We start from the raw sequence: 16,269 nt of genomic DNA on the forward strand, positions 1-16,269 counted from the left end.
GACCCAGCTCAGACCAGCTGGAGTATCAGTGGGTTTGGGAGTGGATGAAGTCTGTGCACCCACAGGGCAGGAGCTGGACAAGGAGGACCAACAGAGGGGCGGGAGACCGGCTAGGTGGTGTGTGGCTGCCACCTGGTGGCAGTGAGTTGTTATGACCAGGCAGTGGCCCCAACACTGAGGAAAACTGAGGTTAAGGCTGCACTTGACTTAGGCATCCCTGTCCCTCTTCCCTAAATCTAATAACCAAAGAGGAAGATGACTCTGAGTTGCAGCCCGTGGGCTCCTGAGAAACTGCAATAAGTGCCTATACACCGAGCCAGGGTGTCGCAGCTGGAGCCTGTGCTAAGCGTCCAGGCATGACACCACCCTCACCTGAGTGTGGCATCAAGGTCTCAGATAAGCTACAAAGCCACTGCTTCATTTATTGTTGCCAAAGCAGCAGGAAGGTGCACAGAGATCCCAAGGTCCATGTGCTCCATCTTGTCCCTTACGGGAGGCAGACTGACAGAGCGGCCAGAATCAGCCTGGCCTTGGGGGCCTGGAGTCTGTGAGCTCATCTCAAGGAGGTCTCTATGCTGTCCTGGCCCATGCGGCCTGCTAGGGCTGTGCAGGCTCCGTCCAGGAAGGTTGACATCAGAGCTCACAGAACTACATGTCCTCTCTTGTCCTTGCAGCCTGTCATCTCCATCTCAACATCTGCAAGGGGAGGACAAGACAAGGGATTGAGGGGCGGGGCTGGATGGAGCCTCCTTCCAGTCCGGCCCGGCCTAGCCTGCAGGAGATGATGCCCCTTGAGGGTCCACTGGAGTAGGGAGAAGAGACCTCAGATGCTAAAGCTGGTGTCCACCTCCTTCGGGGCCCTTGGGAAGCCAGCCAACACCAGGACAGGACGATCAGCCCCACTCAGACCCCTGATGAAGCCACTTCTGTCCTCACTGCAGTTCTGCTCTGCCCTCTGTGGTGCTACACCCCCTGCCTGGCACTCCCCTCCAACACCTATTTCCATTACAACTACCCAAACCCCTACTGACCCTCCACCTCCTTGGCACACTCCCAACCCCTAGCCGGGGAGTCTACCCGAGGTCGACCCTGATTCCTTTGAGACCCGTCCCTTGCTAGTTGGTCTCAGCGATGAAGTCCTTCCTACCATCTCAGATTCCTGGTTTCAAAGACAGTCTCTTCCTCGCTGTCCTGAGAGTCTATCTCTTCATGCTCCTCCGTGTTGGTCAGGAGCCCATACCTCCTTCGCTGTGGCTTCTTGAGTCTGCTGGGCACAAACACCCTCAGAGGCAACTTCAGCACTAGTGATGTCAGGTTCATGGGACCCACGCCCCGCCCCGCCCCGCCCCGATCTTATGAGAACCACAAGAGCAACTCTTGGCATAGAGAAAGCCGCGGAGGTAGGGGCATGGATACTACTGGGCTGGATGGCCAAACACAGCTTCCTAATTAAAGCACGAGGCACTGTTACAGCAGCTAAGGAAAAACAGAAGATGAAAGGCTTTGTTTCCTTCGTTCTTTGTGTCCGTCTTGCAGCACAGGCTGGCCCGGAACTTCTGAGCACCCTGCCTCCAGTTCCAAGTGTTGAAATGACAGGCATGTGTGAGCACACAGCGCCAGGGGCACCCACGGCTTTGCATTTGTTAGGCAAAACTTTTATCCACTGAACCTCAGCCTGGGAAAGAATTTCTGCACTTTTTGCAGTACAGCGCGGTTTTTTTCACCAGTTAGCAAAGCACCAGGGGCTGAGGCAGGAGGATGGCCATTCTGAAGTCGCTGCCTACCCGAGTCAGCCTTAGAGTCACTATCAAAGAGTCAGGAATAAGAACTCGTCCGAAGCCCGAATCACCGAATCACGTGCTCCCCCGCCCACCTCCCCCGCCCACCGACTCACTAGGCGCTGATTGGACGCGCTAACGCACCTAAAAGCCCGGATGAGGAAGTAAACCGAGATGAGGCCGCAGAGCCCAGTGATTACGTAGAATAAGCGAAGCATCGCGGAGCCCGTGTCCGGGAGGCCCCCGCTTGTGTGGTTGCTTGGCATGGCCGGAAAGCTGGAGTTCTCAGCGCAACCCGGCGTGGCACACTGGAGGAGCAGCAGCAGCAGCATGCCCCGCGCCATGCCGGAGCTGAGGCGGAAGTGCACACAGCCCCGCCCCCGCCCACAATGCCCTGCGCATCGCCGGCGATGTTCCTCTTAGCGCCTGATTGTGGAGATGGGCGGCGACTCCCCGCTGCGCCCCAGTTACCCCATCCCTGCCACGTCTGAACCCAAGCCACACAGTCGGGGATTCTGGGTCACAGCCCTTTATTCAGGCACCCCGCCCCCGCCAACTTCTGTCCTGGCGACCACAGCAGCCCGGCTTCCAGCTCTGTTCCCTCAGGAAGCCCGCATCGCCCAGGTGCCCGGTGCCAGCTCAGGAATTGCCTGGAAGAGGAAGAAGAGGTCAATCGGGGGAAGCCCGAAAGCCCAGGCCAGCTTCTGGGTGGGGGAACACCCAGCCCTGAGTACCCAGTGTCCAGTACCCCAGGCCCTGACCTCAGGCACTCACCGGACCAACCGTGTGCAGTCTGTGGCTCCTGATCCGTGGAATCCTCTAGGACCCACTGTCACGGCCACAGCCATCCTTCCATGGCTCAGGTTGGCTCCCCTTCATCCTGCCAAACAAAGGCGCGTGACCATGACATCCCCGTGGGCCTGCGGCGCCCTCCCACCTCCCACCCTCGGCGCCCACGTTGTCCGTCCCAAGGTGGCCATGCCCAGGGCGTCAGCGCCCTTCTGCAGCCCTCCTCGAGCAGAGCCCGGCTCTGTCCCGCTCGACAGCCTCACGGACTCTGGGCAAAAACTACAGGCAGCAGCGCAGGTCTAATGCCTGTCAGCAAGGAACAAAAACACGCCCGCAAAAGCAGGGCGCCCCGAGGCAGGAGGACCACCAGTTTGACTCGGAATTCCAGGAAGCAAAGTTCAACCCCAGGTCTAAGTTTCTGTCCAAGTGAGCTATAAACCGGACGGATGCGACACGGGCGAGCGCGAGCGAAAGTGTTACCTCGAGGCACAGGCCAGCTGCAGAGCTAGCGGGGGGAGCAGCGGGCGAGTCTCGGAGGGTCTGCGGCTCGCGTCTGTCCCCCGAGGGCTGCGGCTTCGGAGGCTAGCAGAGGATGCCTGGAACTGCCGGGGCCTCTGCCGCCCCACTGCCCCTCAGCACTGCCCGCCCCGCCCCGCCCCCGCTCGGCTGCCTGCTGCCCCCGCACTGCCCTGCCGTCCTAGCTGCTCTGCTGGCCACGGAGCCGCAGCTCAGTGTCGGCAATGAAAGGGAAATGGTCAGAGCGAGATTCATTTCACACGGTCTTTTAATCGGCTTCGTGAAGCCAAAGAAACTGCGTACAAGAATTCCTCAGCCACTGTGAATACAACATCGATGGAGTATGCATGTCTTCGGTAAAAAAGGACAATATAAATAAACATTTCCACAGCCTCCCGGACTGCTGAGCTCCCCACGGGCTTGAGACACGTGCCCGATGGGCAGGACCGCTGCGCTCCGCAGCGGGGCTGGGGAGCTGGAGGGCCATGGCTTGCTCAAATCGAGTCCATTCCATCTCAGGAGGGTGGGGCGCCAGACTTAATGGGCAACCACACAAAAAGTGAAAAAAAGAAAAACCACAACCAAAAAGCCCGAAAAAACAAAAACGAGTAACCAAAACCCACACAACCCGACAATTTAGAAAAAACAAAAACCCATGGCTCATGGTAAACAGTAAAATCTGAAGTGCTTTCCAAAACGTTTTTAAGAATGCTTAAAAGCAGACAGCGCTTCCTTAAAAACAGGTCTAGTCACGAGGCCATCTGCAGGCTGCTGATGGGTCAGAACGGAAAGGACTACAAAAGTGGTAACAAGGTGCTCACTACACAACGATCAGCGAAGCTCCCCCATCTTAATTACAGCCATGGAAGGACGATCTGGACGCGGAGGGCTTTTACTCGTTGTGTGTAGCTGAGGACAGAAGCGGGACAGTGTAAAGTCACTGGAGCTTGCGCTCCGCCCGCGCGCGTGGGAGGTGGCCCAAGGTTTCATGCACCTGGCGCCCTGACCTGTGCGGCAGGCCTGGTAGCTGTCCCCAGGCTGAGCGGCTTAAGATGCTCTGAGGACACAAGGGTTCCCCGAGCCCAACCACAGCCACTCAGGTGGCGTCCTTGGAGCCAGACTTACCATAACTGTCATAGCTGTCTCTGTAGGACCCGCCCGAGCTCCGATAACCGTAGCTGCCACCCTGACTCCGGCTGTGGAAGGACACAGATGAGTGCCTGAGCTCAGCCCCATACCAGGACCAGTGGGCAAGAGTGGGGGCTCAGCAGAGAACAAATCCAAACCACCCGCACTCGTCTGCCCTTCCCGGCACACCCAACCCTCCCTCTGTTCGCAGCCCTGGCCCAGCGGCCACCACCAAGGCTGTGGCTCCCTAAGGTTCCCATCGGGCTCACCTGGCATAGTAGTCCCTGGAGCCTCCATAACCCCCACTCCGGGACTCAAAGCGGCCTCCTCCATAGCCCCGATCTCCTCCTCCTGTTGATGACAGAGAACAAAGTCAGGGAATTCCTACCCCTGCAGCAGTGCCACCACCAGCTGCCAAGGCATCCCAGCACTCACCTCTGGAGAACCCTCGGCCCCGGCTTCGGCCCCCACGGAAGAAGCCCCGGCCTCCAGCAGAGCCACCCCGGTATCCGCGGGACCGGTTGTCAGAAGACTTGCCAGCCTGGTCAACTCGGATCTGCCGCCCGTCCACAGACTGCAGGATAGAGGGAGAGTCACTGTGCCCCACTCCACACCAGGCCTATTCAAGCTAAACTGGCTGACCTGATCCTCACCTTCCCATTCATAGCCATCATGGCGTCCTTTGCATCATCAATATTTTCAAAGGTGACAAACCCGAAGCCTCGGGATCGCTGGGTCTCCCTGTCTTTTACCACCACCACTGCAGGAGAGAGGCATTAGATATATCCAGTCTGTCCTCCGCCTCCCTCCACGCAGAAACCAAGAACAGTGATCCTGACCCAAGCCTCACCTTCGGAGATCTGCCCATACTTGGAGAAGACCTGCTCCAGCGCCTGCTCGTTGGTGTCGAAGCTGAGTCCTCCCACGAACAGCTTGCCTTCATCTGATGCCATATCAGCCTATGTACACACCATAGATATTTGCTTTGCCTTAACCACCACCCCTTCCAGGAACTGAAGCCAGATAGCATTCTTAGCCTTTTAAAGAGTACCAAAAAAAAAAAAAAAAAAAGGCTGGGCAGTGGTGGTGCATGCTTTTAATCACAGCACTTTGGAGGCAGAAGCAAGTGGATTTCTGAGTTCGAGGCCAGCCTGGTCTATAGAGTGTGTTCCAGGACAGCCAGGGCTACACAGACAAACCCTGTCTCGGAAGAAAAAAAAAAAAGAAAAAAAAAGTAATGTATTTTATGTGCATTGGTGTTTTGTCTCAATGTATGTCTCTGATGGTGTCATATCTTGGGAGTTACTTATAAGCAGCCATGTGAGTGTTGGGAACTAAACCTGGGTCCTCTGGCAGGCAAGTAGGCAGTGCTCTCAACCACTGAGCCAACTCTAGCCCCCCTCCCCCACCCCACATTCTTTGTCTTTAAAAAACTGTTGAGACAGTGGCTCCCTTTAAAGCCCAGAATGGCCTTGGAACTCCCCGCATAAGCCTGAGTGCTAGGATGAGGTAGGTAACTGAGGCTTTAAGGAGTTAAACCTGCCTCATCCCATCCCTGACTTACACACACACACACATATGTAACCCACACCTGGGCGTGGTGGCGTATGCCTTTGATCCCAGCACTTGGCAGATCGAGGCAGGCAGATCTCTGTGAGTTTGAGACCAGCCTGGTCTGCAAACAGAGTCCAGGATAGCCAGGACTAACAAAGAAACTCTGGGGAATGGGGGTGGGGGGTGACCTATGACCTTACTGGGAAACCTCAGCATCAAGTGGGGTTTCTTTCACACCTCTCACCCAGCCATTCAAGTCACCCACCAAGGTGGGAAGATCAGTGAGAAAAAGGACACTGTGGAGCAATTTGAGAGACTGTGTCAAAAGAAACGCCTATCTCCCCTAGCAAAGGAGCAGAGTCCAAAACCAAATACAACTGCTCAGCAAGTCCAATCCCTTCCTGGGCTCTCACAAACACAGAGGGAACTCTTTTTTGCTTTTACCATCCCAAACCCACATGGAAGACTTTGTCATACAGCGGAGCGTAACCTAATGAGAGTTCTAGGGCTTGACACTTCAGTGCCTTCCCTTCAGTGGGCCTTTATTACATCTGGCCAGAGAACCCCAAGGTTAGGACCAACAGTCACAACGGCATGGTCTAAGTTTCTTCACTTTGCAAATGTGTGTGGTTGGGGACAGAGATGATAGCGACTGCCTACCCTCACTAGCATAGAGTTGTTGGGCTAGAGACGCCTCACTACTGAAGTACACTTTTAGGTGTGACAGTTGTGGGATGCACAGCTCGCTCAACCAAGGACTAGAGAACTGTTTTTGCAAGGTGGACTCAAGGGAGAGAGGTGGTTGGCCCAAGAGGCGTGGCTATCGAAAGGGGCGTGGTGTCTAAACAAAGTCATTATTGGCTAGGAACAACCAGGATCCAACTACTTGGATATTAAGTCCACTAAACAACTACTGAACCAGACTAACTTGGGGGAGACGAACTCGGGACGCAAAAGGGTAACATTCAAAACCACATGTGCTTCTTCCCCCCCACGTGGAACCACGAGGGAAGAGAAAACCGAGGTGGAGCCAGCTGGAGTAAAAGGGCCGCAAGCGACACAGCTGCGGACAACCGGACTTTGAAGGTAGGCGCGCCCCGCCCCTGGAGCGGCGCATGCGCCACGCGCGCACCATGCGCCATTCCATCCGGGCACTCGGCGGTCCCGCCATTTCGCCGGCGAAGCTTTTCAAAGCATCGCGGCGGCCATTTTACGCACACACACAAAAAAGAAAAAAAAAAAAAGAAAAAAATGCCGATCGCTAAAGTCGGCATAGGCCAGGGGGTGACGCGCGGTGGAGGACGCCCCCCGAGAAGCGTGAGGCCCCGGTGTCCCGCTGCCCGCCTCGCCGCCGGCGGGGCGGACTCCAACCCGGGCCCGCCCCCAAGTCCCAGGGGCGTGCCGCTGCGGCTCCGCCTCGCCCGAGTCACAGGCCGCCCGCCGCCCCGGGCCCCTCAGAGCCGGTGCCGCCAGGGCCCTCACCGCTGAGTCGGGCAGGTCCCTGACGCGGGCGGGAAGACAGCGCGCCACAAACACCCAAGCTTCCTAACGCGCGAGTGCGAAGGGGAGTGCCTGAGTCCCGCTTGATATACTCCGCTCCCGGAGCCACGCCCCCCGAATCCGCCCACTACGCCGCGCTGACCAATCCGACGCCTCAAATTCGGCATCTGCGCCTCGGCGGAGGGGCGGGACTCCGTTAGCATCGCCCTTGTCCGCGCGGAAGCGCTGGGTGTTTTGATTGGCTGGAATGAGTCCAGGTCGCATCGTCCCGCCCGCTAGTAATTAGGAGGCGGGGACAGCGCGTTTGGAGGCGGAGCTGACCCACTTCCGCGTTCCGGCCGGTTTGTCTTGCCACGGGGAACAAAGAGCTCCTAGACGCTGCTTTTAAAGAGCTTTTGCTACTCGATGGGACTTCCAAATGTGCCTCCAACCTTGACTCATCGACTCAACACTTCTCCGCTCATTTTTTTTCTTTTTAACATTTTATTACATTTATTTAACTGAGGCGCATTTGTGAAGCCAGAAGACAAATTTTTCTGGAGTCTCTCCTTCCATCGTGTAGGTCCCAAGGATCATACTCAGGATTAGCCGCAAGCACGTTTATCCATCTTGCTCGCCCCTCTTCTCCGTTCTTGCCCATGAAACCAAAACCACTGAATTACCCCAGTCCAAAAGGACACTCCATAAAATCACCCCTAACATTTCTATCCCATTATTAATCACAATGTCAATTTTTCCTTCCTCCTCTAGATTTGCTGCAGCAGCTCACTTGCACACAACTACGTTTGCTTACAAATATCTACCTGCTCTATAACTGCCATTTGAACCCTGATTTCTGCCCATCCCCAACCATGTGTACATTGCCACATCATACAGCTGGCAAAGCACCACTCTTCGCTATATGTACCTGCATTTTCTGCGTATTCTAGCAGAGAATCCAGCCTCTCAAGCATGCTGTGGACGGGTTTCTATCCCTGAGCCACGCCCCCTAGCCCCGCACTGCGGGATTCTAAGCAGAGACTAAACCAAGCTACATCCTTAGCCTTCTTAAATGCACACACACACACACACACACACTATAGAGAACAAAACAAAAAAACGAATTTTAATTTTATGTATATGGGTGTTTTGCCTGAATGTCTATGCACCTCGTGCCTGTCTTGCGCTGACAAAGACCAGAAAAGAGTGTTGTATCCTCTGGATGCAGAGTTACAGACAGCTGTGAACCTCGTTGTGGAGGCTGATAATCGAACCCAGGTCCTCTGCAAGAACAACCAATGGTCTTTACCACTGGGCCATTTTGGTCCTTTGAGACAATATACATTTTTCAGCCTATCCTTGAACTCTGTAGCCTCACCTCCCAAGTAGCTGGGATAACAGACCCTCGACCCTGGGCTACGTTTTCATCTCCCTCCACTGTGGTTTTGAAAGTCCTGAGCCTTTGTAAGGATCCTAACCCCCATCTAACGCAGTTCACCTCTCATTGCAATGGCTTCTGCTTACTATACTGCCTGGGGAACAAGCCAGTGCAGACATCTCCCTAGATACCAGTGATTGGAAAGCCACACTTCAGCACTGCCCCTTGGAGAGAGTACAGTCTGGTGACATCGAGGACTGAGACATCCCAACCCTTCTCCAAGCCTCAGACTTACTGACCCTCAGATGAAGTTGGTCGAGGTGACCCAGCTGTCACCAGGAGAAGAAAGCCAGGACCTCTCAGGGACTTAATGCTCTCCTCCCCCTAGACAGTCGCTGGTGACTCATGGCCACCCCCTCTGCACCTCGCTCTCTGCGCCCAGCCCTCCTATCCCCGTCAGAGCAGCCTGCTGCGTCAGCCACTCACGCAAGGAGGTTATTAAAAAGAGCTGAGAGACCAGAATGCCTTTCCTCCCTCAATGTATGCAGTCCAGGAGGGGAGGGGATCATGCCTTGCAGGGACCGCTGGATCACAAGCCAGCAGAGCCAGAAGCCACAGAAGTCCTACTGTGTGTCCACAAGACAGGAAATCTGATCCCTGTAAGCCCAGCTCCCAGGATCAAGCTGGGCCCCTAGCCTGGCTCCCATTCTGACACCTTCCAGTTCCTGGTTTTGAGAATTGCCGTACTCAGTCTTTGATTCATTCATTCATTCAAACAGCACCCACTTACTAAGCTTACTACCAGCCGGCTCATTTGGTCCGGGCTCCACCATAATCCATAGCCATTTTCGAGTCCCCAGAAAAGCGTGAAAATGTGTGACCCGCGGTTACCGCTCCAGCATGCATTTCTTGCGCCTTTGAGGTACTTGTGTCTGAAGTGTGTACCCGTGTACTTACCTGTGACCACCTGAACAGGTGGCTCAGGGTGCCACCATGATCCTTTGTTTCTTTTGGCGGACTTTAAAAGAAGCTGAAACCCTCTCTCACACACACCCCATCTCTATCAACGCCGTGAATCCCTGAACCACAGGCGGATCAAAATAGTGCTCCCTGCCGGATGAGGACAGGAGAGGGCGCTACAGCTTCGGCTGGACTGTTCAGGACTCATGTCCCGCCTCTTTCCAAGCGGCCACCAGCTGCTTGGCCAGGCTATGGCCACTAGACGTCGCCATCGTGGACAGTTAGCACGGACAGAAAGCAGGACTGTCAGTGTCAGGGCTGATTTACCTTCACTGTGCCCTGCTTGGAGGTGGCAGCACGCTCGAGGTGTGCTCCTGCGCGTCTGGGCAGAGCACCTGGCCCGGGGCCATCGGGACACTAGTGTCTGCGCCCAAGGGGGGCTGTCTTGGATCCCAAGTGTCTTTTATAAATCCGAGACGGGGGCAGGGTGTCAGCTGCACCCCTAAAAGGCAAACTCAGTCAATCCTGATCTCTGTCTTAGCCTGCACTCCACTCTGCTGCTGGGCGTCGCTATGGAGACGATGAGGGGCGCCGCCCCCACTCCCCACCCCCAGTTCCCCGTCCGTCTGCCGAGTCCTCCCGGACCCAGGCTAATGACCGGGCGGGAGATGGTAATAAGCGTTTGGGTTGGGGACGGGCGTGGCCCGGGATGAAAGGCGCAGGGGGCGGGAGGGGGGCAGCCCAGGGCCGGGTAATTACCGCCCCCTGCTCGGCAGGGCGGGGGCCGGGGACACTGCACCTGGTCTCTGCCCGGCGGGGGCGCACAAGTGGGACCGTGCAGGCAAAGCCTGGACCCCGCCCAGTTGGCCCCAGCTCCTCTGGGACCAGAGCCAGGGTGGAAGATGCAGCCTCTGTATCTGTTGCCAGGTGTGGTGCACATGTGTGCACGTGGGCAGACCCGTAGGGACATAGATGGAAACGTAAGGATTTGGAGAAAACATCTGGATCCCGTGGACAGAGCAAATGGGGTTGTCAAATATGTGTGAAGAGCACACAGTCATCTTTGCATGACTGACCTGTGTTCCCTGAGGACAAGGATGGGTGGGCAGAGTGCTGTGACGCCAAAATACGTGAGCCCAACCTGGATGTAGATGCTCAGGGCAGGGCTAGGCGTTCGTGACTGGGTGGGCCAGCACCCACGGAGGTGATATAGCCATCTATGCCTGTGACTCATGTTCCCGGGTGGGCACGGGGAGCTGTGTCAGAGGTACCTGGGTCTCCCTAGTGTATCTAGAGTCACTCGTAAGGCTTGGCCTTGCCTTTTCTCGAGTGGGCTCTGATTCCTCAGGAGGCCCCTGGTGTCTGAGGTCTGGCCCCTGCCACTCAGAGAGACTACTTTCTGCTTCTGGAAGGGGGTCTGAGGCCAGGGCGGGCTAGGCTCAAATTCCCGTGACTCATCCCTCCCGCAGCCCTGAGTCACACCCCAGGAATGGGACTAGGAAAGCCTGGCCCTTCAGGCTCTTGCCCAGACCTGGGCCTTGAGCGGCGGTGGATGGATGCCTCAGACAGCACACACATTCTATGACACGCCATGCCGTACACGTGCACACCCACGCCCTCTGCAGCAGACTCGTCAGGCCCACAGTCACAAACTCAACACACTTTTGGAATCCAGTGGGTCCCGTGCATCCGGGAGGGTCGATCTGGATTGCGCAGACCTTTACCTTGCCTGCCTTTAATAAATGGCTGGGATAGGAAAACAGCGCTGAAGCCAGGTCAGGGCTGTACGGAACAGGGACATGTACTTATTTACTTACAAGGTCTGTATCAGATGTCCCCAAACCACCAGAACCCAATGTGATGCTCAGCAAACCCTGGAAGCTAGGTGGTGGTTCATCATCCTGGGAACTGACCTATTTGGGTTCCTAAAACTAGTGGAAGGGGAGGTTGGAGGGCGTCTATTCCCGGGGGTCCTCAAATGCTTTTGAGCAGGGCCCTCCTCCACCCCCATCACCCCTGGGGCAGGAAGAGCCAGCCCCTCTCCCACCCTGTCAACTCTCAGTATGCCCCACCCAAACAGATCTGTAACAGTGCTGTGGCCTCCCATGTAGGGGTAACACACTAACCAGCATGGTGAACACAGGTAAGCTGAGCGGCTTCTGCCTGGGGCTGGTGGCCTGCAGTAACTCCCCCGCACTTAGCTGCATAGGGACCGTCACGTGTGTGCGCAAATCCCCAGGTCACCACGCATCTGTCCACCTCAGGGTGCCTGGAGGGTCCCCGTGCAAGTGGACACCCTGGAACACCTGTCCACCCACCCAGAGGCAGAGGGTCAGCCATAGCCCACGGGCCCAGCTGTCTGGGTAGGCGGCGCCCAGGCCCCTCCCTGGCCCCATTGCCTCATCTGAGGAGTGAGTGGGATCTGGGGAGCCTCCAGGGTCTGGCAGGGACTAGGTCAAGGGCGGCAGGCAGTTGAGCTGCCTCCTCTGCGACGGATGTCTTCTTCGGCTGTCAGCTCTGGAGCTGTCACATAACTTCCCTGATTTGTGTGGATTTCCAAGATCCTGCAAAATGCTTCCTTTCCGTCCTTGTTAGACAGGGTCTCAGGAAGTTGAAGTGTAGGGGACAATGACCTAGAACTCTGATCCTCCTGTCTCTGCCTCTCCAGCAGAGGAGGCAGCTCAACTGCCTGCCGCCCTTGACCTAGTCCCTGTCAGACCCTGGAGGCTCCCCAGATCCCACTCGTCACTTTCTTAGAGCACAACTGTCTCCGACGAACACCCCCTTTTCCCACTGGTCAGGCCAGAGGCACTGCAGAGAGCCCCCCTGCTTTTCCTTGGCTGGCCCGAGGGTGTGTTTGAGGGAGGAGGCTGCCTTTAGATCTGAGTGTCTTGAGTATTTGCTAGGCATATACCCCAACTCTTGGGGGCAAGAGTGATATCCCACACCTGGTGGTGGTAGCGCACGCCGTTAATCCCAGCACTTGGGAGGCAAAGGCAGGCAGATTTCTGAGTTCAAGGCTAGCCTGGTCTACAGAGTGAGTTCCAGGACAGCCAGGGATACACAGAGAAACCCTGTCTCAAAAAACCAAAGAGTGATATCCAAGCAGTCAAGAGCACTGGCTGCTCTCCAGAGGGTCTGCGTGGACTCCCAGCGCCCACACAGCGACTTACATCGAAGTCCTATTGCGGCTTGCTGGGCCCCATCATGAACATACACACTCACCTACACACTCACACATGCACACACACACAGAACACTCATACACATGAAAGAAGTCAACTTAGAACAACAAAAAGAAACCAATGCCAACCCTTCCTCTTCTCCTTCCTTTTTTAATGTGGGGGAAAACAGAACTTCAGGCCTGCTAGGCCAACACTGACCACCCAGGCTGGCTTTGAACTAGCAATCTCCGACTTTATCCTCTTGTAGGAACATTTACTAGGACATGTACGGCTCTGGATGCTCAGGGACTGGGGTCACGATGAGTTACACGGCCGTTGTGCGGTTGTGCGTGGGAGTCTGGCCCACAGTCCTCCTCAGTTATGCGCCTGGCCGGTGCAGCTGCGCTGACTGTCGGAAGGCCTCTTGGTCAGTGGTGTTCTGCTTAAGTACTGTGGGGCACGAGCTGACAGCTGTCTGCGGCTCACTGCTGGGGGAGGGGCTGAGCTACAGCTTCTTCCATAAGGGCCGGTCCCGCCCACATTCCAGAAGGGTTAGGGGTGCCATCTCCTGTCCCCTCTCCCCCCCCCCCCGCCTGTTCTGAGAGGACCTCTGACCCAGGGCAGAACCCCACCTCCCTATCTGTCCCCTGGACACCCAGAGCAGCAGCTGGCCCCACGTCTGTGGGTGGGGGCGGAGGTTGGAATGTGAGGGAGGAGGAAAGGGGGAAGAAGGGGGCGGAAGTGGGGGAGGGGAAGGGAGGGGTGGTTCAGCCAGTGAAAAGACGAAAATAGAGAGGCCTGGATGGAGCCAGAAATAGAGAAAACCTTGAAGGGACCAAGCCAGGAACCAGCCAGCCTGGCACTGGAGGAGCTGCGAGTCTTTCGGGTGACAGCCTTCCGCCTCCACCTGGCAGGCTGAACGCCTCACCTGCCCCACGTGACACCGGGGAGGACTAGGTGGCCGTGGGTGGGGCTGGAACCAGACTCCAGGGAAGATCTCCACGCCCAGTCGCCGCCAGTATAGCCTACTTCCCAAGGCCGGGCAGGAGGGTGGAGCCGTTTGGGGTCCCACGGGGGCGGCGCTGCCCTGCGGGTACCATCTCCGGCCTCCTCCACGGCGTCTGCTCCTCCTAGCTGCCCACGCACAGCCACCTCCAGACCTCTGGCATCTCAGAGCTTACCGCCAGGTCCCCAGGTCCCGGCTGGAAAGTGGCCGCCCCTCCCCCGGGGGACTCCAGACTCTGGCAGGAAGCCACGACCCGTAGTGACCTCCTTCTGCCCGCCTCCGGCTGCCTGGTCACAGAGATCTGCCCATCTGCGAGGTCACCCTCTTGCGGCTTTGGCAAACACCACCATTCCTTGTCGCCAGCTTCTTTCTACCCTCGTCTTCTCCCCCGAGGCCAGCCTGGGCTTAAGCGCCCGCTGCCTTTGACCTTGCAGTCATCCTTCGACCTCAGCCTCTCTGGTGCTGAGGTGACACTTGTGCGCAACCACGGCTCCGCGACCTCCTTAAGGAGACCACAGGCAAGGGCAGCTGATGATGATCTGGAGTCCCGATGGGCGAAGGGTCGCTCTCTGCTCATCCACAGTGCGCACGGCACGAGCATTTTAAAATCTTCGCCCTCCCCATCCTCTACCCCTGCCATCAGCCCTCGCAGCTTCTTCCGGATGATCGGAATTTCGTGCAGTGCAAACCTGTTTTACTGTTTCTGCCTCCACCTCCCAAAGGGTGATTATACTCAGGGTCGTGGCCAGGCGCCCCGCCACCACCTACTCCAGTCTAGACTTGGGGGATCTCCTTCAAGGCCCTTACCAGCTTTTTTCCTTTCTCGCCCACCCCTTCACAGCTTGACCTGATTGCAGCCGCAATACCCCCCCCTCTCTGTCTCTCTCTTCCAACAACACCTGGCAAACTCCTATTCGTCCCGCAAAGCCCCCTCCTACAGGTTGCCTTCCATCTTCAAGTCCTCCCAAGAGGCGGGGAACTGTAGGAGAACTGGGTGAAGGTCAGTCAACTAGAAGTGGATGCGGCAGGAAATGCCAGTGTGCAAAGCGGGGTGCTCGGGGCGTGCCTGTGCTGGGGAGTCCACGTGCGACGCCCCCAAGGACGCCCCCTCTTCCGTCCAGGCCCAGCAGCAGCCGTCAAGCCTGCGTTGTGAATCCCGCCCCCAAGTTTGCATACACGCGGGCAGCGGGGCGGGGCCGCGGCGCCTCCGCGCTCGCGCACTCTTTGCCAGGCGAAGGTCCCGCCCCCAGAAGGCAACCTCGAGCTATTGGTGCTTCCGGAAGACCGAAAGGAGGGTTCACCAATGAGACCTCACCATCGGGGGCGGAGCCTGGGCCGAAGCTCGGGCGGGGGCGGATGGGGCGCCCTCCCTGCGATGACGTCGAGAGCCCCTCCAGGCGCGTTGCCCTGACAACCGCGTTTCCATCTCTTCGGGTTTCCGGGGGGCGGCCCCCTCCCATTCAGCTTTTTCCTCAATGGGGTGTTGTGGGGGGGGGGGGGAGCGGAAGGAAGCGAAGGGCCTACCTTGCTCCTCCTCTGTGATTTCTGCAACCACTGCTGTCTGAGCCTCAGTTTACCGGCCCTTACTGCCATGCGCACTGGGCCTCTACCTTGGGGCTAGGGCGATTGTCCCCCGGGCTTGTTGGTCCGTACGCGCTGAGTACCGGCTGAGTACAGAAAGCACTGTGTTGCGATGATCTGGGGGTGTGAGAACCTCATAAGGTCGTGACATTAGACTCCCCAACGCACAGGCAACTTTGGGACAACCTTCTCCCGGATCAGACCTTGAGGTCCCTGGGACATCGCTCGTCGCCCCGCTGGTGGACCTGGTGGGCGATCCCTGCCTGGCTGGTGACGCCGGCGCCTCCCTTCCTGGTCCCTCAGCAGCCCTGAGCTACAAGGGGCCGCTGCCCCTCCCCCAGGCCTGACACGGGTTCTTCCCAACCTCACCTACGTCCCGTGCCCTCGAATGTCCCCAACCATTTGAGCCCAATGACCATGGACTCTCCAGGGAACAGGCTTGATGGGACATCCGCCTTCCCAGCGTGGGCGCGGGACGATCTGGGGGTGTCTTGGCGGAGGGAGGGGAGGAAAACCCTAAGGAGTTGTTTCAAGCCACCCTTGGGAAGGTAGCTTTTCTCACCCAGTGGGGCTCTCAGGGCGAAGCTTCCAACCACAGGCCTAAGCCTCCAGCCCCAGTGCGCAGTGGTGGGGGGCGGGGAGCTCAGTTTTCTGAGCTGGAAAATGGGAGTGTAATGGGGTCTGGAGAGCACTGAAAAAATAAAAATAAAGAGGATTAACTGAGCGATTGGGGCGTGAGGAGCGCCAGTTGGCTTGCGGATGGGGGGGCAGGAAACCGGAGGTTGTTGTGCCCAGATGGGCAAGCCTGGAGCAAAGGCCTGGAGGAGCCCGATCTGATCCTCAGGGGAGGAGCGCGCAGGTGTGGCAGTCACAAGAGCCTGGAGAAGCCTTGCTCAGTCGCAGGCTGACTCCCTCTGCACGCCCCGCTCTGGCCAG

The 16,269-nt window shown here is 57.3% G+C and overlaps 2 protein-coding genes across 5 annotated transcripts; both read right to left on the reverse strand.

The window, feature by feature from the left end:
- Window positions 1-397: 397 nt before the first annotated feature.
- On the reverse strand, window positions 398-2,175 carry Fam174c (family with sequence similarity 174 member C). Its single transcript, XM_052164665.1, has 3 exons — window positions 1,923-2,175; window positions 1,148-1,264; window positions 398-696 (listed from the first exon to the last, which is right to left on the reverse strand). Coding segments are annotated over exons 1-3 (318 nt in total). The 5' UTR covers window positions 2,123-2,175; the 3' UTR covers window positions 398-695.
- A 116-nt stretch (window positions 2,176-2,291) lies between these two features.
- Window positions 2,292-7,359, reverse strand: Cirbp (cold inducible RNA binding protein). 4 transcript variants are annotated; one of them, XR_007974553.1, is made up of 8 exons: window positions 7,248-7,359; window positions 5,062-5,170; window positions 4,865-4,971; window positions 4,647-4,785; window positions 4,481-4,562; window positions 4,209-4,279; window positions 2,553-2,658; window positions 2,292-2,428 (listed from the first exon to the last, which is right to left on the reverse strand). XR_007974553.1 is itself a non-coding variant. In XM_052164664.1 (7 exons), the coding sequence occupies exons 2-7, from the start codon at window positions 5,162-5,164 to the stop codon at window positions 3,976-3,978; spliced, it is 501 nt and encodes a 166-aa protein (XP_052020624.1). In that variant the 5' UTR covers window positions 5,165-5,170; window positions 7,248-7,359; the 3' UTR covers window positions 3,334-3,975. The 4 variants fall into 4 exon arrangements, 3 of the variants coding, with proteins under 3 accessions (XP_052020624.1, XP_052020623.1, XP_052020622.1); XM_052164664.1 differs by lacking the exons at window positions 2,292-2,428; window positions 2,553-2,658 and adding an exon at window positions 3,334-3,992 and having other exon boundaries at window positions 4,647-4,767; XM_052164663.1 differs by lacking the exons at window positions 2,292-2,428; window positions 2,553-2,658 and adding an exon at window positions 3,334-3,992.
- Window positions 7,360-16,269: the final 8,910 nt, after the last annotated feature.

This window comes from Apodemus sylvaticus, chromosome 20 (assembly GCF_947179515.1).
Source record: "Apodemus sylvaticus chromosome 20, mApoSyl1.1, whole genome shotgun sequence".
Classification (NCBI taxonomy): Eukaryota; Metazoa; Chordata; class Mammalia; order Rodentia; family Muridae; genus Apodemus; species Apodemus sylvaticus.

Coding starts and splice junctions, on each gene's coding strand:
- Cirbp (XM_052164662.1), bottom strand. CDS start 5,164: ATGGCATCAGATGAAGGCAAGCTGTTCGTGGGAGGACTCAGCTTCGAC. Junction 4,786..4,864: donor TGATGGCTATGAATGGGAAG/GTGAGGATCAGG, acceptor TCTATCCTGCAG/TCTGTGGACGGGCGGCAGAT. Junction 4,280..4,480: donor TCCAGGGACTACTATGCCAG/GTGAGCCCGATG, acceptor GTCCTTCCACAG/CCGGAGTCAGGGTGGCAGCT.
- Fam174c (XM_052164665.1), bottom strand. CDS start 2,122: ATGGCGCGGGGCATGCTGCTGCTGCTGCTCCTCCAGTGTGCCACGCCG. Junction 1,265..1,922: donor TTCCTCATCCGGGCTTTTAG/GTGCGTTAGCGC, acceptor TGTGCCCAGCAG/ACTCAAGAAGCCACAGCGAA.